Below are 22606 nucleotides of genomic sequence, written 5' to 3'. Positions count from 1 at the left end.
AAGAAGGCCTGAAGTATCTGCTTTGTTTTCTTTTGTGTGAGAGGTAAAGTTCTGACTATATCTGGTGGGAGAGCAGTACTCATTAAGGACTTTCTGCGTGCACTGTTTTTAACCCCAGTTTCTCATAATGATCACTCTGTGGAGAACGTAATGTATAAATCAGCTGGAGTGTAATTGGCTTGTGGGCAAAGGAGAGCTGAACTCCACTTTGAGAGCGCTGGCTGAGAACTACCATCCTTAGATGCACTGTCTAAGGACAGCAGGGCCCCAGGCAACTCTTTTCTTAAGGTGTTGCTTCTTGAGTGGTCTTCCAGCTGGTCTTGGATCCTCCGGTACTCTTGTGGCACCTTCTTGCATCATATTTATCCTTGCTGCTTTTGTTTCTGCAAAAACTGTTTCTGTTACGTGTTTCTGACCACGTAAGACCTGAGAATGCTTTGCTCTCAGGCCTTTTCCTTTAAGTTTTAGTAGTAACGTTACAACTGCCTGAACCCACAGCTTAAGTCTAAGGCTATGTCTGTCTTCAAGGGTTGTTCGTTGTCTGTCACTGACCAACACAAAAAGTGTCTGTGTTCAGAATTTAGGGTTCCAACCTTCTCTGAAGATCAGTTTCTCTTGCAAGGCTTTGGCTCCTAGAAGGGGGAAGAAAGGCCAACCCACATTGCATAGTTGGATTTCAGGACASTCGGCAGTGGCAGGCTGCCCCTGCCCTTGGTGTCGGACCTGCTGGTTTGGGACGTGCCTCCAGCTCAAAGGTAAGAAGAGGTCTCCACCTCTCACTGGTGAGCTCCTCTCCTTAGCGCCACTCCTTGACTTCCACTCCTTGTCTTTCGGTTGGAAAAACAACTCCTGTTGTTTGCCCTCTGCTCAACCACACATGTCAGATTTAGGGCTATCATTGCCAGTGCCTCATTACTGATTCAGTTTATTGCCGTTCCTTTRGTGAGCTGGAGAGATTCATCCAGCAAGCAGAAAAATCTTTCTTCTGAACCGCATGTCTTCATAACYACCAAAATCTATCCTTTTGTCCCCTTAGTAGGGAAGATGGCTATTTCCCTCTCTTCTGAGGTCTGCTTGATGCACCACAGACCCAAGCTTGTCATACTCCTCTTGAAAAAGAGCAGGCCTAACACCTGGTTTCGTCTAATACCTGCTCCACAAAGGCTTTTGCAACTGAACTTTTGCAACTGAATGCAAACTTCCTTTTTGCATTTCATCTCGCCAAGCAGAGACAATCTGCCCCCATTTTACCAGCTTAAGGGGATGTGTTTTCACTTGCGCATCACTGCGAGCTAAGGAACTGTGGGGGATTTTTTTTGAGTTATAGGAAGAAGATGCTGYGGAGGAACCAGCTGTACTGGGAGGCTCCCAGCCAACAGCACACAAGAAACCTTTCTGATTTTTTCCTTTTGGAAACTGTCKCTGTTTCTTGATGGACAATGCTTGCAATATCTTGCTGACCTTCCTTGTCAGAATCATGGCACRTTGCCTTGTCCATAATGACTGGATTGTCTGAGGCAGACAAACTCATTACCTCTCTTCAGCTAACTTTGCAGTATTTACTGTGGAAAGTAATGAAGCTCAAACACAAAGAATCTTTTCTTTTTCCTCCTTTCTTCCTCATCCAGGGTTCCCAATGTCTGTAGACAGTTCTAGGACTCTGCTTGCAGGAGTTTTATCTGAGCAATGGGGACATAAAAGTGCCTAGAACTGAAATACAAAAATATGAGAGGGATGATTCTTGAAACTGCTGTCCAGCTCCTGTACCTTGTTTCCTTTTGCAGCTAACATGCTGTCTTGAGTTCTTGAGCACTTGCTGCCTGAAAAATACCCTGCCAGAAAAGTCTCACCAATAAGAGTCTGTAGCATCTGCAGTTAATCTCTCCATAGCTCTGTGCTATGCTAGTGCTTAGGTTTCTTCCAAGGAGCTTTTTATTAAGGATGTGAATTTCAAATAGAAAATGATTTCTCTTTATAATCTTCCGTGAGTAGAAAGTGAGGAAACCAGTCTTTTCCTGTGGTACCTGCAGGATCTGCACAGTTCTTCCTTGGGGGTCAGATTAGATTCTCTTGTTACTAGATTTTCATATTCTAGTGAAAAAGCAGTGATGGCAGATGAGGAAGAAGCTCAGCAAAGCAGACAGCTGGCCTGGTCATCTGAACAGCTTGAGTTCATAGGGTGGGGTTTGCTGGGGTTTGTTTCTCTCCATGCAGTTGTTAAAGCCAGTTTTTACCCATTTAATACCACATAACCCACCTGGAACACTTTTTTGGAAGTCCTTTCATTTGAGCTGATCTAGGCATAATACTTTTATTGGAAAATACTCAACATAATGCTTCTTTGATTTACTGCATCGAATTCTCCCCCCTYTCCCTCCTGGGTGTGTTTGGACAATCCTGTGCAGTTTGAACTTTGGTGTCAAGCATAACTCTTAGCCRCATGTTATGGAAAATGTGTGTTGTGTGCTTGGCTCTCCAGGACTGAAGCATTTGCTTTCATCTCTCCGGTGGCTTCTGCTTCCAGAGGGTTTCTGCTGTAATCTGGGAACGAGGAGAGACTGAGGAGAAGGGAAGAAAATCTGGGAGAAAATGTTTGATCTGACAGCCTTTGCCCTGGCGCTTCCAAAGGTGCCGGGGCCTTGCTCTAGCTCTATGGGAGCTGCGCAGTATAGCAGCTGGAGGTGACAAGGTATAGAGGGCAGCCTTGCCGTTCTGTCCAGCAGAGGGAAGCATTAGCTGAGCAAGCGCTCCGAGGAAATCCCAACCCRGGCGATGTGTTAAGTGGCTTCTCTCTTTTTGCATGGAAAACAAGCCGGGAAAATAAAACCTAAGGGATTTACACAGCAACTGAGTGTCAGGGCATTTATTAAGCCTCAGTTTTAGCTGGACAGGAGGCTACAGATCACAGCGGGCCTAGGCTGGACTAGAATTTCCCATTACTAGTATTGCAGATATCAACGTGTTCAACCCTCTCTCCCTAGCCCACTGTATGTTTCTGATCTATCCCTTTGCTCCTGTCCTGGCACTTCTGGGCTTTGCACTGAGATTCAACTTGCCCTGTTTCACTCTGCATCTTAGGCTGCAGTGGGAGTGGAGTAATAGATGCTTCCTGTGAGTGAAGTGTGGCTATGGACACTTAAAGACAAAAAATTCAAACGGAGGTGGTAGAAGAAGAGTAATGGAAGGCAAAATAAAGGGCTGCCTTTAAGGTTGTCAGTGGTGCTTCTAGGTGGATTGTTTTATTTCAGGAGACTTCTTCAAATGAGTGGTAACACTGTGGGTTAGAGTAATTAGAGTACTCCCAGGAAGGTGGTGTAGGAGAAATAAATAGCCCTGGAATACTGCTTTCTGTGACTTTTCAGGAAAAGATAATGTCCAAAGGCTGTTAAGAAATAATGCCTGTGCTTGGAGATAGAGGGGTTGGTGGCTATGGTAGCAAGGATATTGTTTTCCTAAAGCAGGAACTCAGTCTTCCTTGATTTAGATGAGCTGGATTTCAGGAGACCTGTTGTTAAATCTATTTTTTTTTAAGAAATAGCAAAAAGTGTGTGACTTATAGCATTTTTACTTGGCTCTTCCCACTAATAGGAATGAAATCCCATTTTAGGTTCCACTGGTTGGTGCTAGAAGAAGAAAAGGTTAATCTACCCAAAGGGGAACAGTCTGCTTGACTCCTTGGTGGTAGGCAATGTAGGGTGCTGCGATGCTGCAGGGCAAGGCATCAACAGGGCTTTTGATGTCCAAATAGAGCCACTTCGATAACTGCCAGGCGAGTCACCTGCAGTCAGGTCCGCAAGCTGTAAAAACCATCAGGCCAGGTAGGTAATGGCATGAGCAGACAGCACCGCGAAGTGCAGAGCCTAGCTGCTTTACGTGAAGTTACCTGAGTTTCTAGCAATAAACTATTGCCTGCAAGAGTAGTGAGGTTTCCTGAAATAGGTATTTTTTATGTATACATCTGTATCTATCTATCTGAATATATAAATGTATATCTCCTATAGACGGCCTAAAAGCCGGTAAGTATSTAATCTCTACTTGTATAAGTAGAGCCTCTGAACAGACATCTTTTCTACTGAGATTTAATCCGCAGTTTAATTTCTAGCATTGCTGATTGATTCCTGCATTAGATTTGTACAGAACAGTGTATCTTCTCACTTGTTTGTCTGGTACTGCTTAAAAATTAACCYTTGTGATTAAGTGTTAGGCATGTTTTTGCCCTGAGGTAGTGCTTTCCAGAAATGAAATCCTCTCTTTGAAATCCTCAGTATCTTATCTGTTTGTTATTAAATGTTATCTTTTTAAAAACCCCTCGGAGATCAATAATAACAGCTCACTGGATAGCTTTGTTTTTGGTTAGTTGTTTGGATTTTTTTTGAAATGAGTACGTTTTGGAGTGTAGCTATATAAGCATTAAATGCAGTTATTGCTATGAGACTTGATGTTTGCAGAGGAAACCTAGCAGAGCTTGTGTCTTGTACCTTACCTCAAACATCACCTGATCTCAAGTTGGTCAGGATTTACTGGTCGCTTGGAAATRGGAAAACTTTGCTTTCTTATGCAGTAGTTTAATTTTTGAAGTGTTTTCAGAACCTCTTCAGRTTAACATGAAAGTGCTCAGCCTACACAAGCTCAGCACATATAATCCAGACTAGACTTTTAGTATTATACAAGGCTCAATAAAATGATTTCCCCATCTGTCTTTTTCTGAATGATTATTTCTCTGAAGGCTTCTTCTTTTGGGTAATCTTCCTTGTATCTCTGTTTATTTTGCAGGAAGTTCCATAAGAAGCTGGGTCAGCAGGCATGGCTGGTTGCTGCTATTACTGCCACGGAGTTTCTGATCGTTGTGAAGTACGATCCCTACACCCTCACGCTCTCTCTTCCTTTCTACATTACCCAGTGCTGGATGTTGGGGATCATACTTGTGCTCACCTGGACAGCCTGGCGTTTCTTCATACGGTAAGAAGCGCTTGAGGCAGCGTGACGTGCTGCATTCAGCTTTCTTGCAGCCTTTCTGGATCAAACCTGTAGGTCTCAGTAGATTATTTACTTTATATCTGCTATAAAGCAGGTGAACAGTTAAAATCCTTGACTACATCGAGCTTTCTGGGGTAACGAAGATGACAGCCAAGATCAGCATTTTCTTTTTCTTGTGCTTGGTTCAGAGAAAATTAAGGTGCTTCACAGCTTTGTTGCAAGGCCGTTTTGCCGCATTGCAGTTGTCCCAAGCTTTCCTAGTGTCAACAGCAAGTGAGCCAAGTTAAATGCATTTGGTTTGGATGCTGATCTAGGATGTGCCATCTCTGCAAGTAAATGAAAAGCAGCAGAATGTGCCTGGAAGAATTAAAGTAATCTGTAGAGCAGGCCCTGTACAATGGCAGGGAGGGACTGCTCTTTTTGAGCATGCTTCTGAAATGTGTTAGGCCTCTGAAAGTGCCGTTAGCAAATTTAGAAATGTAGAGCCAGAAGACTGAAATGGATTCAATGATTCCAAGGCTACTTGCCTTCAGAACAAGTTATCCTTATTCTTTTTATACAGTATTTAAATTGTTTGTTCGCAACACTGGAATAAACTTATTCCTTTTATTATTATTATTTCTAGTGACATCACCTTGCGGTATAAGGAGATAAGAAGACAGAAGCAAGAGCACAAAAACGAGAGAGACAAATGCTTGAGCAACGGTGATGGACATTCTTCCATACTGGATGAACAAAACGGGAACAAACTAAGGGAAAGAAAACTTTGAGCAATGAACAAAGGGTTAAGAGGAACTCATAGTGCTCCAGTTAGCCTGGTGGACAGTTGCAACCCTTATCCTACCCGATTTGTAATTTTCATCGTTAGTTTTCCAACATATGAAAAACCTCTTGGGGGAAAAGATGTCGCTTTGACATACGTACCCCTCCTTGTGTATGGCTAGTGAGAACCAGAGAAAGTCTGTGTAGAGGGAAGTAAGAGCCAACAGCATCTCAACAAGAAGAGATCTTCGTTCAAGTATGTCACATGTGTCTTCCATGCAAAACAAGGTTTGGAGAGAAGGGACTTTAGAACAAAGTGCAAAAGGAACCTTGTTGATTTATTTCCAGGAAACYGAGATTTCAATTTTGACATTTGGGCAGCAGGAACACTTGTTTTGGAGAATATGGATATGTTTCACAGGAAATGGATTTTATATTTCTGCTGAAACTACCTTGAGCTGTGGAGTAATGTTATTTAACTTTTTCAGCCACCAGTTAACAGAACTGCAGTGAGAGAAACGTAGGTAGGTGACTGAAGCTTGTGGACAAGATGCGTAATTGCACAGAATATAATACAGTACACTACTGTTACAGCCCCTGTTATGCAGGGGTTATTGCCTTTCTCTAAACTGACTTTCAGCATCCTGGAATAGCCTATGATCATTCTAGGTTATACCACAGCCCTTGGGAGGCAGAAGACTTGTCCTTAGCTTTTTTTTTAATTATTATTAATATTATTATTATTGTTGTTGTTGTTATTATTGGTCATCTCTCAAACTAAAGGAAAGGTTAAATGRGAGACCTTAACCTGCCTTTTGTTACATTCATGGAGTAAAATATGCTACAAGGAGAAAACGGGGAGTTATTCCTCCAGTCTTATTTGCCTTATTCTCACCTTAGCTTATCAAGGGATTTTCATTCTTGGTATCTGCTCTATGAGGCATGTCAGGTTCTGCCATTCTTTGGGACTGCTCCGTTCCTCCCCAAAATAACTCCAGACTCAGCAGTCCCCTGAGGCAAACTGGAGAAGCGTTCTCTGCAGTCACGCACAAAGGAATGTGTGGCCGTCTCTGCCGACAAAACTAACTAAGGGAAAGCTCATAGTTCTTTCCCGGGTCATGTACAACAGTGGAGGGCCTGCAGGGCTGGCTAGGCAGCGTTAGGAAACCCAGGCTTCATTTTYCAGGTCATTATTCCGAGGTAAGGTGCTGCTCCTGGCATGAGCTTAGGGATAGTGTCAACTTCGCCTGCTCTTAAGCCTTGGCAGTGACCTCAAGACACTGACGGACCTGTAGCCGTATCACTTTTTAAATATAGTAATCTGGCTATTAAAGAATATTTTGTGCTATTTTTGCAGGGAAGGGTTTATTCAAAAAAAAAAWATATATATATATAAAAACCACCAGTAAAAAGTGAAATTTCAAGAGCTTGATCTCAAATTTTAAGTGAYGGGAGACTTGCAGAGCTGCTGACTTGAGCAAACACTCACATTTCTGACCTGTTTTGGTCTTCTACTTGAATGACAACCAAAATCTGCATTTCTCCTGTGTTTACAGAGTGACCCAAATACTTTCTCCCCCTAAACAATGGACATTTAGTAGTAGAGCAGACTTTAATTAACCGAGCAGTTCAACTGTGTCTAAAGAGCTCAAATTAAGCATAGTTTGTGGGCCATGGGGGCTGCTCCTGCTGCTTAGGTGGAGAGGAGGATGACCAATATGAGAGGTAGCGTCAGGCTTCTCGAGTATGTACCATGTACTGTGCATAGTCACTCGATGGCTGCTCTTAAACCGTAGGATTTTGCTGCTGTAACATAGTGAGGAACATACGACTTGTAACTGGTCGCCGACAAACTTGCAAAGGGGCAGGCTTTGCAGAGGTGAGCGGATATTTGTTTCTATGTCTTTCCACACAGGGTCGTTCTAGTTCTGGCTTTACACCAGTCTTAGGAACCGTTAACTGCTTGTTGGGTGCCTAGTACCAGTGTCTTGTGCTTGTGTCGTCCCAGTTGAGCAAGGCTCTGGGYGGTGTATTTCCATTCTGTCTGTGCTGATTAACGCTGTGACTCCCCTTTCTGACCTCTGAAACACAACCTTTTGGGTCTGTTCCCTGACTCGGGGGATGCCAGGCACATGTGGGGAGAATTCCCATCGGACTCCCACTCCCAAGACCCACCTATGTACGTTGGAAACAACTGAAGAATAGGTGTTCCCTAATAACGATTCTGGAATTTTGAGCTAATACGGAAACACTAACTTGTGTCCATCGGTGTTCATCTAAACAGCTTTTATGGTTAGTCTGGACAACTGAACCAATGTAATAAAGCGATGTTTGCTGGTGTGTTCTTTGGTACAATGTGTGCTGGTGGCTTTATCTTGCTCGCTGCCTCGTGAGGGCAACTGTGGGGCTGATGGAGCTTGTTCTGAATTCCCTTTGGGACAGCACCTATCGAATACGCTGGTGCTGCCTGTAACTGGTGTTGGGCCTTACGGTAGAGAAGTTGTCCAGATTTTCAATGAAATGAATGTCACAACCTCTTGCTTCTTTCCAAACCTGTTGCTGTTGTGAGGAAACATCTCTTGAAGAGAATTTTCAAATGGACTGTACAACAGAACTGGGCTCTGCACAGCAGGTCTGGTAACTTTGCGTCTTTGAAAAGCTTGTGTTTCCCTGCCAGATGGATGCCTACCATTGAAGGTGGGTTGTTATCGCTGAAATTGTGCCTATTTTTAAGGAACCCTTTGGTAATCATCCCTATTTGAAGAGTGCTTGTCTTTGAGGAACCCTATAAAGAGGAGAAGAGCTGATAAAACTGTAATTGAGTAAGATTTGGCGTAAGAGTGGCTTAAGATTGACCACCCTACCAGCAATGGAAGATGCAGCTGTCTCCCACTTCGATTCACATCCGTATCTTATTTACCACTTTCTCAGGCTAACTTGTTTGGTTTACTCRGAGGAAGCTCTTTTCCTTTCCTGGTTATTCCCTGGCATTTGTAGTGAGATTTATCAAAGGTAAGTCTGTATCTATACAAGAAGAGGGGTGCCCTTTTGCTTCCAAAGCACTCCTGGCGTCTCAGCTGCCTGCTTCAGATATCAGCACCTTCTGACACAAGTAGCCTGCTCTGTTCTCTTAAAGCCAGGCTTAGGAGTGAGAAGTGCCCTTGCTCCCACCTGCCTGGAGTCCCTGGGGGAGGAAGCAGTAGGGACTTTCTCCACAGCGGGGAGGCCCCTTCCATGCTCTTCTCCTACAGCTGTTCCTTTCCATATTATTCTTCATAATAAGGTTCTTTTTAATAGATTTTCCTGCTGTTGGCATTTTTCTTGGCATTGATGTGAGCCGTAGGTTATGGAATGGACTTGAGGACTGTTTCTTGATTTTTTTGGAAAGGAAATCTACTGCTCTTGGTACTGTCTGCAATGACTCTGTGGTTTGTACGTTTTTCCCTCTCTACATGCATTTATTGATCATAGATGCCGTCTTTGGTATCGGATGCAGTATTATTTTCAACGTTTACAGTTTTACTTGGTCTTTAAAAAAATACTGAGAAATAGTTGCTATTTCTGTGAAGGATTTTATATATAAAATTCAGAAACCAAATGCTTTCAGGTGTGTGAAACAATAGTTTGTCACTGTTGAAAATTTGAGGGGAAAAAAGGACGGTTTAAGCAGACTGTTAACTGCTGTGTTAGGGACTGTTGCTGAAGGTCTGCACGTGGCGCACACTGCAGTAGCCATTCACAGGGTTGACAAGTTTGCTCTACCTCCGCTTTTGCTTCTCGATTTGTGATACAGAATGACTTCTTGATGAACCATTCTCTCTACCTCTGTTTACCCAGACCTCCCTGCATTATCCCACACTATTTTTCGGGTTTCCTGCTTTCTTCAGCCGTTACCATAACAGTATTTATTGAAATGACAATGCTAACTGTGCTTACAACTAAACCAAGACTGTATTTTTCACACACTACTACATAAATTCTGTTTTTTACTGTTAGACCTATTTGGCTAAAGAATCCATGTGTGCARAAGTTTTTAACTGCTTAAAAGGTATTCTGAGTCAAATTCTTAGGGAAAAAAAACAGTTTCATTATTTTATGGTGCTAATTTTTAAAAAAATTATGTGTATGTAAATATATATAATTACACACAGACACCTGTTTCTGAAGAGGCTTTTCACTGATGCTTGTTCAATCAGCTATGCTTTTCAGTGCTTTGTTTTTTTGACATGCACAGGCCATTTGTTTATTGATCAATTTTGTGAAAAGTTCCATTCAAAAGATATTTAGGAAGATGCTTAAAACTGAGAATAATGTTGTATTAAACAACCTAGAATATATTACACTAAGTAGCATTTTAATTTTAATTACTTAATTCCTTAAATGGCATTATCTTTCATACCGTTTCTAATTAGATTTCTTTAATACAATTACCAGGATTAATTTCGCTGAAGTCATTCCGTTTGGAGATCCGTAAATGTGCTTGGAAATAATATTTCTGAAGGGAAAGCATATTATTCAGTGTTGTGTTGTGGAGTTTCAAGATGTTTCTCAGTATCAATAACAGGGCAAATTGACAGCAATAGCCACAGGAAATGAAACATCATTTGGTTTACAACAGTGCACCCTGCGATTGCAGCGTAACCAAATGCAGCTGTAAGACTGACCATGCATATGGCCAATATTTCGTAGTTAGTTTATCTTCTTGATTTTTAATGAGAACTATTTTRGATTTTGAGAGTTGGTCCTAATATCCTGCTTCTGTGGATACTGGGATGGAATYCATACTTGGGCACTCTGCTCCTTAGTGCCCTGTGCCATTCACTTAAGAAACGTTTACTSCAGTGAGAGTGTAAGTCCTTTTTCTGTATTATTTGAAAAACATATACTTTGTCTGTTGAGTAGTGGTGATAAGTAACATAAGCATATGTTCCTCAATCTAATTACTGCGTGGAGATGACACAATTCTGCATATTGCTGTTGTAATCACCATAGTGGAGCATTTTTATTATTCCTGTGAAACTTGGGGAACTGCTCCTGGATACATTCAGACTTCAGAAGAAGATTGACAAAAAGGTAGGTGGTTTCATGTAAAGGTAAGGGCTAACGTRTTACAACATGAGCGTTTTTGCTTTGTTGGTTTGCTGCCTTGTGTATCCTTGCTAAATCTGCAAGCAATTAATTGATGAAATACTTTTTAAGAGAGTTCATAGTTCTGTCATCAAAATGCATAGGTTGTAAAAAATTCTTCCTACTGGGGCTTGTTTCTTTCTCCATCCTGCCACTGTCTCCTTGCCTACATCTTCTCATTGAAACGTGAGCCTCACACAGACCATACCACTGGTGATGTCTGTGATACTGAATCAGAAATTCACTTGAGCATAACTTTTTTATGGTTTCCACTTTGCATGTCTAAACAAAATACATGTATTTTGCTCAAAAACTCCATTCTTTTTGGTCTACTAGGTAAAGAAGTTTTTGGTATTGGTGCATTGCTTTGCCTGTGATTCCTGTGCAGTGCATAGGTGAGAATTTGTTTTATCAAATTTGAAAATAGCRTGTATGCAAAGTTCCAGAACTTGTATTTATTGCCTGAACGAGAGCGAATCTGACATAGTACCTCGTTGTTATTGAAGGATTCCCTGGGAAGCGTGGCGAGTGACTAGATAGGTGGCAGAGGGAAAGACAACTAGAGTGATTGATGGAGGGAATGGCTCTCCTGCAAGCCCAGGACTCTTGTGTCCTGAGTGAGAAAGGGGAGGGTGGATATGACCAGGACTCCAAAAAATCATTGGAAATGATAATTAAAGTGAATATGATCTTCCCCTGGCAAAGGAGAAAAATCTTCATTCTGGGTGAAGGAAAGTATTGCTGAATTTCTAGAGCAGCTGAGATGAATGCTAAATAAAACTGTCATCTCTTTACAAATTTTTCTGTAAGTGGCTTCTTTTAAKTTTTACTGTGGTTTTAAATAGTAAACTACACTGCATAAGCTACAGCAGGTTTGAATATGAAAAAATAGTTTTACGTCTGTGTATATAGTTTCAGCTGAATTTATAGAAATTTCACGTGATTGAAATGACGCTAAGATTTTTTGTTTTCTTTAACAAGGTATTTTTTCTTTTTCTCCAGGCAAAATTTCAAACCCTTATTGATACACTTGGCTTTGTTTGCAGATTGTTTAAACAAAGAAAAAGGAAACGTTGAGTCTCATCTGGAACTGACAGCACAGGGTAAAACAGGGTAATGAACTAGAATTCCTGCAGCTAAGGAAGGGGAGGGATTTTATTTATCTTGCTGAAATGCATTAATCTGCAGTGGTGTAGAACACAAAGACCGAGCAAAACAAAATAACATGAAAGCTGTCTCAGTACTTTATTGTAGCGTGAAAACATAAAACAGCGCAGCACTGTATTCTAAGAAAATGTCTTCTCAGAAATATCTCATTCTTAGAGAATTTCAAATCCTCATCAACTGTCTCAAACTGCATAACAGCTGCTTTGCTGTAATACAAATAATGTCAAATTGTTCAGAATGTCACTAGGAAATTGGTAGAAGCARCATAATATTCTAAACAGAGGGAAAGGTGGCTTAAATCAGCGCAGTAGAGTGTCCCAGGTCTTTAAAGATCCAGCCTAAGGCTTGATAAATACTGGTTTAAAAAGCAATAACGTTATAATTAGCATTTTTTATTTTCTGCATAAGCATGAATCTAGTTTATTTGCTCTTTAAGCTATTCTATGAATTTCGTACAATAAAAGCAAACAAATCTTTTCTGCAAGGTGAAGAACATCAAATATAATGCATTAGGTTCTTGYCATTATGTCATGTTTACTGTTTTACTTGGCAACTATCATTTGGTGGTTTCAATAGCAGCTGAAGTCTGTTGGGTCCAGTTGTTCTCATTCATCCTCTTTCTTTTCCACTTGAGTGAGACCRCCAAAACCAATTCCTTTGGGACCAAAATTTTTTGCGTAGCAAACTGCAAAAAAAACAGGTGGGGAATAATAATGGGTGTATAATATAGCACAAAAGCAACATCTGTGCTACTGCTATCTATGAAGCATCTTTTACTCATGCTTGAAAGACATCCAGTTAGGACCGTGACTTCAGAATGAAGACCTATAAAGGTCCATGTCCTTGTGGACTTTGGAGTGAGTTTGTACAGGTATGTGCCCACCAGGTACAGCCAGTGATCTCTGTTAGGAGGCCATAGGGCAAATTTCAGAAGATGTCATACTTGTAGAGGACATCTTTAAAATGTAGATATTAAAAGTAGAAGATGTGTCTGTCTGTTTTTCTGAAAGTTTTTTTAGAAAAGTGTGAAATGCAATTTGATGAAGCTGCTAGGCATGTAGCAAGATAAATCACGATGACTGTACTAGGTCTAAACAGAATAATCTGAGAAAAATTGACTCTGTAGCCCAGCTCAGCTCACTGCAGTTCTTACCTTTACAGTAGAGCTCTCCGTCTTTGTCTGTAACGTTTGTAGATTCTAAACTCTTTCCACAAATAGCACAGCGGAAGCACGTCTTGTGCCATGGCTGAGGAAATGGAGACAGCTCAGGTGAGGGTACAGAAAATACCTAGCTCACAGCTACGTGAGATGACAAACAATTGTGTTTGATGGTGTAAAGAAAGTAAAATGGGCTTATTGGTCTTAACTGCTTCTGTTTTCAGTCATGCTAAATTCATGTAACTTCAGTAGATAGGTTCTCTGAACMTGAATTTTGCTCCAAATTAGTAGAGGCCAAAAGCTGCTGCTGTTAGTAAAGCAATAGCTTTGAGAAGTATTTACCCAGACTTTTCCACAGTGCTGGGGATGGATGGAGCAGTGAAGGCTGAAGTGTGTGAAGCTGTTAGTTTTGGGTTTTGTTGCTGGGTTTAAGGAGGGTCTGTGAATATTCCTCCTTCAAGTGAGGATTCTGCATTTCTCAGCTACTGTTGCAAGACATCAAGACCATGAGCAAAAATTTAAAGATGAGTTARCTATAATTCATCACCACTTTTGGAAGCTGTTTTAGTAACTGCTACTTACTTTTCCTCCCCCCATTATCTTCTCCGCAGCATATACTGATTTGCCACAGCGGGGACACTTATCCACATCTACTATCTTTTTGGCAAACTTTGAAGGATTAGTAGGTGTAGAAGGACGAGCAGGCTTCGGTGATCCCCTAAAACAGAAGTTTTCAGTTAAACGTTGCTTATAATATCTTCATTCAAGAAATGYGATTTTGATACCGTAACCTGTTTCCTAAACTGGGCTGAGTAGCAGCTGGTTGCAGATCTACATGGAGCTGACAGCAGCTAGGTGTGTAAGAGATTGTATTTAATGAGAAGCAAAGGTAAAAAAAAACAAACCAAAACAAACTGTTTTATTGAGAGGTGAAAGTATGTGAGTATGTGAGCAGATCTGGGATCCTGGTCACTGGCCGGGTGCTAGTACTCAGTAGCAAGCAGCTCTCAAAGAACCGCGGGGTTTGCATGCTCTTCTTTCTCTGGGCACTTGGCAATTTGGACAGGTTTTGACAAGTGACTGTGGTTCTCATTTGGCCAAGGAGCAGCCCTGCCTGGTGCCAGGGTCAAAGCTTCAGAAAATTACCGTGCTTTATGTCTGTAATGTCAGCCTAAGTCTATGACTTCTGAATTACTAGACTGGTGGACTGCAACAGGTCGTTAACCCACAGGAAGTGATTTCCAGTACAGAGAAATATATCCATAATGGGTGAATATCTTAAAGAAATGCATTTAACTGCAACCGCTTATGCTATGCAGGAAACAAACTTACATTTGTTAATTGGCTTYGTTACGGTAATGTCAGAAGAAAGCACTGTTGATTTGGGACTGTGCAGAGAATCATTTAAAAAAATAATAAAAAAACCTCTATAAAAATGTACTGAGATAATTATGTGCAGCTGAGGCCCTTTGAAGATGGTGTCCCATTAGGATTCCTTTGTTCAGTCATATTCTCTGTGTTTTTATAAACAGTATTCAAGCCATAGGGAGGATTAGAGAYGTTATTTTCCTATAAAAAAAGGAGAGTATGTGGGATTGTGATTATTTCTATAACAGTAAAACCTAAGTATATTTCAGCCTCTGACAGGTTTAAAGGAAGGGGAAAAATGGAGAGAGAAAAAAGGGAGGAAAAAAGTCTCTATAGCTTTATAGTGAATGTGATTTTTATCATTGTGCTGCGGATAGCAAACTACAATTGCAGTGAATTTGTGGGTCTGTGATAACATGTAAAGGCTCTTTCTACAGAATAGAATAATTGCCCACTGAAGAACGAAATAATCTACAAAGAAGGTTTAAAGAGACTGAACATTATTAAAACCTGGTAAAATTACTGTATCCGTGGACAAAAAGCTGTAGGAAAATGCTCTGCTCCTTTCGCTACATGTTGTTATGGAAACTGAATGAAATAGCTAAAAAATGCTCTGCTCCAGAGCAAGTAGCACCAGAAAACTAGCGGATGCTGTTAGTGATTTTTAACTCACTGTTGCAGGTTCAAGCCCAGGTGGTCGCCGGTGTCGGTGCTCAGACATCCCGCGCCTTGCCCAAAGCCGATACCTTTGGGACCGTATTTCCTCCCGTAACAGGTTTTGCAGTAGATTTCGGATTCATGAGCTGCTACCGTGGTGCTGTCCAGAGCTTTTCTGCAACCCACTAMAAATTGGAAAAGTGACGCACAACTCAGATGGGAATATACAAGTGCTTACGATGTAGCTCACAGTAAATACAGTTAGTGTTTATTTTTGTTTCAAAAATAGGAGAGTTGCATATAAATATACCAAACCACTTGGTGATCCCAGTTCAGTTTATCAATGTGCTCAGGCCTCTGCTGTTCCCCTCTTTTTAGTAAGTACAAACAGTAACAGTATCCTACCAACAGTATGACACACTGTGCTTATTCTTAGTGCCAAAATACTGTATTGTTGATCCTCCGTTAGGCCATGAGCAAAATTTTCTGGTGCGTGTATAGTCAACTTTATTGTTGAAATATTGAAGCTTGCGAGACATCCTTGCTTGAAGCTTTAATCCACGTGGCACAGACAGAATCGCTGTGAGCTGCTCTGCAGTAAAATTTGCAAGTGTATAAAAAAGAAATCAAGCAGGGCATGCTTTATATGGTCACATTTGCATGGAAGTTGGTTTGAGGGGGCTGATACCTGATAGTCTCAACTCCAATGGAGTTCCTTCAGGATGACAAGAACGTGATTTTGGCAGTGCCAAAAATAGAGACCTCTTCCCACTCCAGTTTGGTACAGAGAAATATCACATAGCTTAGCTCACTGGGGAAAGTCTTGAAGGTTTTGGAATAGAAGATACCATAGGAATGCCAAACACTTGTAATGGAGTCCAAGCTATATGCTCCATGTCACCATTTAAATGTAGCCTCAACTTGAAAGAGTCAAGAGTTAGTCCTATTTTACAAACAGGTCGCTGTGTCAGAGGAGGGGAGGGAAAGAAGAAACAAGGAAAGAGTCTTTCTTTCTCCAATGTCCTTTGAACAAACGTGTGCACCACACAGTTCCCTAATCATCCATGGGCTGCTGATTCCTTGGAAAGAAAAGTCACTTGGGCTTATGTTGCCTACAGGACCCCTGAAATGCACAAGCAGGTGAAGATATTCAGACATCAAGCTCTAGAAAAGTAAGCTGACTTGCAATTAGTCCATCTTTTCACATTTATTTTAACTGTCCTACTGTGAATCTTGATAAGCATTAATTTAAATTAAGAATTTTAAATTGTGTTGGAACCAGTGCGGTTTTATTTTTGTCACCAGACTGTGTGTGTTTTGAGGGGTGGGATAACTTACAAAGAACATTTTTTAGYTAATAGAGATAAAGTTAGGGGCTTCTGTGGATGTGTTAAACCTGATCACTTATTGCTATGCTCTCTTCTGCTTTGATGACTACGCTTGCTAAGGGAGCTAAGGGATGATAGAAACTCTAGCGGTAGATAAAGTGCTTCTATTTTTGGCACCTGAGGGGCAGAGTATCAATTTGCCACAACAGATGGAGCAAAAGCCCTTGAAGTGCTATTGTTGAAATAACTTTGAGCCCTGTCATCTCTGGACAGATTCTGTTCATGAGCCAGCACTCGGGAGTTTCGGGTTTATGGTGTGTGATGCTGCCAAGCGCCCATTACAGCTGCTTTGCAAGCAAAGCCTGGCAGGGAAGGCAGGCAGGCAAGCAGTAATCTGCTCAGAAAGGGACATCTCATGGGGATGGCCTCTCTGTCATCCTGCTCATACCAAACTTTATAGTTTAGGCTCAATCTTACTATGTTAAGTGTTTCGTTCAAAATGCTTATTTTATTCAAATTAAACCTTTTCATCCAAAAATACTGGACCTTTTTGTTGGTCAAGTATGATAAAAACGCAACAATTAATCATCCTATTAGCTAAGCTATCTGAGATTGGGTATGGGGACAAAGATTGCTTTTCTTTGGTGGCAAAAAATTCCTACAACAGGCTCAGCAAAGAGCCATGCTGTGTGAAACCAAACCATCTAGTTTGGAGCTGATAATCCGTGTGTGTGATGGGAAAAGTAAAACCAAATAACATACCTCTCGTATGCTAACTACACTGAGATGCAGCTTTAACTTTTTACCTTGAACGTGCTTCTGTTTGAGTACTGCTTTGGTATCTACCCTGTAAATAGTCGGGTTCAGACTTGTAACTTAAGAAATGGATGCGTGTTGTAATTCATCAAAACAAACAAGCGAGGGCAAAAAATGAAGAGCTTATTTTGGTTTTAGATGKCTGAGAAAACACATGGGAGCAAATTTTCATTAAATAAGCCCTAGTAGGGCAGTTGGATATTTTTATTAGTCTCTGGAGAATCTTCTTACTTTGCTGCCAGACTCCGTGTTTTCTCAGCTAACAAGTTGGTATCCTTACTGCAGACTTCCTGAACCTCAAGCATTGTCTGCAAAGTAAAATAATCTATTTAACTGTCCTCAGCCCTTATCGCATTGTTTACCCTCTCTGCAAAGGGCAGGTGTAACCGAATTGGGATCGTTCCTGCTAGTGTCTCATCTGTTGAGACAGCAGCAATTCCTGAAAGCTGTTTGACAAGCATTGTATGAGTGTGTGGAGTAAAAGAGTAAGTGAATGGGAAGATATGCAGTAGAGGGAAGAGGAGGAGCCTCACGTGCCCGATGGGGTATTGGTGGGAGATTTTGGTGACTCRTGTTCCTGTGTGAAATCAGTTAATGTTAGGATTCACCATAAAATTAATAAGTCTCCCGTATTGATAGCATGACYTTCCCTCTTATGAGTGCTATTTATTCAGTTCTTCTAGACTTTCTAATTTGAAACAAACCTGTAATAAGCTACGTTGTGGGGACGGATTGTAGAGATTAATCTGGATAGTGATGTGTGGTGATCTGGTGTCCCTAACGAAACCCATTGAATCCATGTCTCAAAGGAGAGAAGATCCCAAGAAATGTATTACTCTGGGGCAAAGGTTTGGGAAACTAGACTGGATTATTAAGTGCTGCTTTGGAGCAGAGAACTTCCTGCTTCATCTGAAAATGGTAGTTCTCATCTCTGCAATTCCTAAAAGCTTGGGAAACAGGTTTCATCTTTGGTGGATGCTGTCTCTTGGGGTTAAATAAAAGGTTTGCTAGAAGAGGACCTTTCCTCTGAACTGATTCTCAGTTTAAATGAACTGCAGTTGAGCAAACTAGCTTGTGAGTCCTTGCTCCCTCCTCTTCTCCCTTCCCCCTCAGAGTTGAAAGCTGTGTGTGATACATGGCTGCTCGTCTAGGAGTGTTGTCTTGGGCCTCCTAGGACTCCTAAGGTTTCTAGAAACTGCTGGACAACAGTCAGTCTTCTCAGAATGGTTGGGGTTGGAAGGGACCTCTAGAGATGCTCTAATCCTGCTGCGCTCTGCTCGAGTTGGTTAACCTGTGGTGGGTTTCCTCTGTGAGCTCTCCAGGAAGCGAGGTGTACGTATCCCCTGAAACTGCCCCTGCATCAAACTGCATGGAACTAGCTCCTCGGTGGCGTTTAGGACCCACTATAGATGTCCCATAAGCAAATACTTTGAACTGAAGGAACTCTGTTTTTCTGCTGAGAAGCAAAGTAGCATGGGAGTAAATTGGCTAGCTTTAGATTTGAGCAGAGCTATTGTGAGAAAACATTGTGAGGATCGCACAGCCTAGCCCGACTCACTGCAGAGGAAGCAGGTCTTGTGGAAGCTCCTTCCGTTGCACTGAATCTCCTCGGCGTGGTACACGGTCTTCTCGCAGGCGCCGCACTTGGCTCCACCTCCCCAGTTCGGCATCCTTAGATGCGAAGCGTAACCTAGCAAAATCGAATTACAGAAGTTAATCTGRCAGCAGAAATGAATTGCTTTAAGCAGAGCAGGTTATTTTTTACTCTAGTGGCTTCTCTGGGAGCAGAGAGATGGAGCAATCCCTCCACAACCTCTTCTCCTCTATGACCAGCAGTACAATTTTTGACTTAAGGGGTAACATCGTACCATTCACACCTGAGGAATTTCACCGTGAGGTTAAACAGTTGGTTTTATTTCAGAGGAAACTTTGGGGAAAAGCAAGTTGTGGCTCTTCCAAATTTCTTGTAAAACGCCTGCGAGATCCCTGTGCTGAACAACCATGACAGGATCTGTAAAAACAGCTCATTTCCTAAGGTGCCYCAGGCCTCTTTTTCTTTGTCAGTCGTTCTTACAACACAGACATCTGAGGGAAAAGTGAAGATTGGGCTGCTTACTGTTTCCGTTACCATTAGCTGAGCACCTTACCCAAGGTCACCTGAGAGGGAAGTGACAGCCAGAGCTGACTGCAGACCCGGTGCCCTTCCTGGTGACCACGCTATCACGCAGCTGAACCAACCCCTGCGCCAGCGGTCAGCTCTCCCGCTCTCYCGGTGTTTGAGTCATCGTTTCTGGAAAGCCTGGGCTGTCATCTTGTCATCTGCACGCTGCATTATCAGGTTGTTCCGAGCGCCTGGCTCGGGCCTTTCTTATCCTTCTGGGAAAGTCAGTCACTTTCTTATTATAGTTCTTCTGAAGCTGCTTGTCCTGATGGGCTTGAGTGAATTCAGTGGGAGCTATCCTGAACTAAGGAAAGGATTTTGAACGCTGAGTGAAGCCTAGTACAGGAGACTTTTCTTTGGGTCTCAAAGGAAAGGGGGAGGTTTATCACAGCTGTGATGTAATATGGTCTTTATTTGAAATATGTTGAATTTTAGGCTTACAGTGTCTGTATGTTAGACGCTAATGTCTGTTATTAGCCATCATCTTAAGGAGTTCTTTGCTGCACTGCCAAATTTCAGAATGAAAATGAATACCTCCAGTGTGCGCATGCCTCRAGCTCAGCTTGAGACTGAAAGGAGCTCTTTCTGGTCACTAAATCTAAAAATTGAAGTGAAGGCCCCAGAAGAAGGAGGAGGGCCCTGCAGCCTAGGAGCGTGTGCTCATGCTGAAGCAGCAGCACTGAAGACGCGGCGCCACAGGCAAGTTTTAGCAACTGGCATTTGATACCGCTGTGGATATTAGTGTAACCAAACAAACCCACTCTGGTGTTGCGTCGGACCTTAACCCCCTTTAATCACGTATTCCCTTTCGTGACCACTACCTGCATTAGGCAGCATTCCTGCCATCCAGGAATGAGACCCTCTCTCCTTCTCTTTGCAAAGCAGCTTTATGCTTAGCTGAGCAAGCTCCCTGGCTCAGTCTTGTCCTCTGCTGTCACATAACAACTGCATCATGAATCCCTTTCAGACCCTGACAGCTCTCTGGGAGGCTGTCGAGGAGAAGCTTCCCTGACACTCAGGAACTGTCACRGTGCAGGGATGGGAGAAAGCGCAGCTCGCCACCGACTCCGTGGATCTGCAGTGCAATGACTGAAAAGCAAGAATCTGATGTGGTTGGAAAAAGGAATGAAAATGGTGGCATGCAAGGAGCAAACTGTGAAGTTGGTGTCTCTTGCTCAGTAAACCCTTCACTGAATAGTGATTTAAAATCCTTTTTAGCTATATGTTGGAGGAATGATAAAGAAGCAGGAAGCAATCTTTCACCTAGGCAAAATCTTAATGTCTTATTTGGCCATTTGATATTTTCTCTTCTGGCATTTTGGTATTGGTGCCTGTTTCCCATCTTCTAAAAACAAAGCGATGAATCAAATCTTAAGCACAAGGGAAAGTTTCCTTAAGTGTGGCAACAGGATACTTGTTTGAAAGCAGTCCTGCTTACATCATTAGCTGAACAAGAGAGAAAAAAGAAGTGCTAGTTCTGGAAAAGTCTGATAACGTTTGATAGTGAAGCTGGTGCCCTTACAGGCCTTGGTTAGAGCTCTTCAAAGAACTTTGCTCCTGTGGCTAATTATAGCAACGTGACTGGGCATGCAGGCACATTTTCCATGTTTTTTTGCCATCACCTGATGGGAAGCTGTAGGAGAAAGAAGTCACAGTAAAAAACATTCCCTTAAGGACACTGGCCTAGGAATGGCAACGATGGCTGCACTGGCCAGCCGAGACCTGGGGCAAGTCTGTGTTTGTGTTCTTGCTCGGGCCTCCTCTGCAAATATTGAGTTTTTCTGGTAGGAAGTAGATCTATAGGCATATTCCATATGTGACAGAGGGACTTTTTAATATTAGTAATGCCAGGCTCTGCAATGCGTTTATGGCACTGCCAAGCGGAGGAGTGTTCTTGGCCTGGCTGCRTCAGCGTTCAGCAGCCCGGATCGTTTCCTTCCAACACGCGGCTGTTGGGTAGGACACTGTTGATGTGCTGGGGGTGTGCAGCCCGAGATCCGTGCTTAGCTTGAGTTAGAGCTCATAACTTCGCTYGGTAGCCTCGCCTCGGGCTGAGAAGCCTTGGAATCACTTCCGTGCTCTTCACAGGCATGCAAAAAATCCCTGTGATTTGGAATATAAAGCTCATGCACGTAAGTGTCGCAGAGCTTCTATGTCACTCTGAGTAGAGTGCCATTGGTAAGAACATAGTCCAAAAATGTATTTATATCCATTGATCTAAACGGGAARCAGTCGCAGCACCAGCTTTACATGGTTTCAGAGAGAATAGTTCTTTAAAAGAGAGTCCTAGTATTAGATAGGCAATGCCGATGAAAAAGATGTGTGTGGGGGGGGAAAAAAGCTGTTGCCTTCCTAAACCCTAGGATTTCCATTCTAAATACATATGTATTTGGTGGTCTAGGATTCAAGCGATATTTATAGAAAATGCAGAAATCACTGCTGTTTGGCAGGGAGGGGAGCACAGATAAGGCCGGTTTTACTGCTGACCTGTCCCGTGCCCGTCAGTGACTCATTTGACCTTAGTCTCGCTCCTTCGCCAGCACCCTGGGGATAACAGCGGGGATATCTCCTCTGCAGAGAGCTTTGAGTGGCTTCAACAGAAGGACCAGAGGAGCATCGAAATGGCACCGAGGGCAATTGAGTCTCCTCTGCAGGATCTTTTTAAGAAGATGAAGGCTTTTAAATGTTTCTAGGTTATTTAATATCTTTTTTTTTCCCTGTCAGCTTAGCATTGTATTAAGTGAGGTATTTCTTATCAGCAAAAGCCGTGTTTGATTTAAAAATATATTAACACAATTCACTTCTGTTTAAAAGTATTGCTTAAATACCACTCTTTTTTTTTTTTCTCACGATGTCATGTTTAATCTTGGTGTTTCTGCTGTGCAGAGCACAGATCCTGTCACTGCATCTGAAAAGGCCTCAAGGTGTTTTGGTCCAAATCTAATCCATTGCAGAAAACATCATTTCTCAGCAGAATAGTTATACAACAGAGAAAATGATTGCAGTTGAGGAGTGAGCTCGTTTGGGGGAAAGATATTGATGTGGTTATGTATTTATAGAGATTTCCTGTATGTGCATGTGCTC

At 42.1% G+C, this 22606-nt stretch overlaps 2 protein-coding genes across 2 annotated transcripts in view; one reads left to right on the top strand and one right to left on the bottom strand.

Moving 5' to 3' along the window:
• Window positions 1-7044, top strand: part of PTDSS2 (phosphatidylserine synthase 2) — a 36068-nt gene extending 29024 nt beyond the window's left edge. Inside the window, exons 11-12 of the mRNA XM_026040253.1 lie at window positions 4774-4959; window positions 5603-7044. Of these exons, the coding sequence (XP_025896038.1) occupies window positions 4774-4959; window positions 5603-5747 (331 nt within the window). The 3' untranslated portion in view covers window positions 5748-7044. The remainder of the gene's footprint in view (window positions 1-4773; window positions 4960-5602) is intronic.
• Window positions 7045-12638: 5594 nt separating this feature from the next.
• On the bottom strand, window positions 12639-19045 carry CSRP3 (cysteine and glycine rich protein 3). Its single transcript, XM_026040218.1, has 5 exons — window positions 18920-19045; window positions 15234-15402; window positions 13775-13910; window positions 13187-13280; window positions 12639-12718 (listed from the first exon to the last, which is right to left on the bottom strand). The coding sequence occupies exons 1-5, from the start codon at window positions 19029-19031 to the stop codon at window positions 12639-12641; spliced, it is 591 nt and encodes a 196-aa protein (XP_025896003.1). The 5' UTR covers window positions 19032-19045.
• Between the last annotated feature and the right edge of the window lie 3561 nt (window positions 19046-22606).

The sequence above is a fragment of the Nothoprocta perdicaria genome, unplaced genomic scaffold, assembly GCF_003342845.1.
Source record: "Nothoprocta perdicaria isolate Ctin4 unplaced genomic scaffold, notPer1 scaffold_251, whole genome shotgun sequence".
NCBI lineage: Eukaryota > Metazoa > Chordata > Aves > Tinamiformes > Tinamidae > Nothoprocta > Nothoprocta perdicaria.
This window is presented reverse-complemented; position numbering and strand designations above follow the sequence as displayed.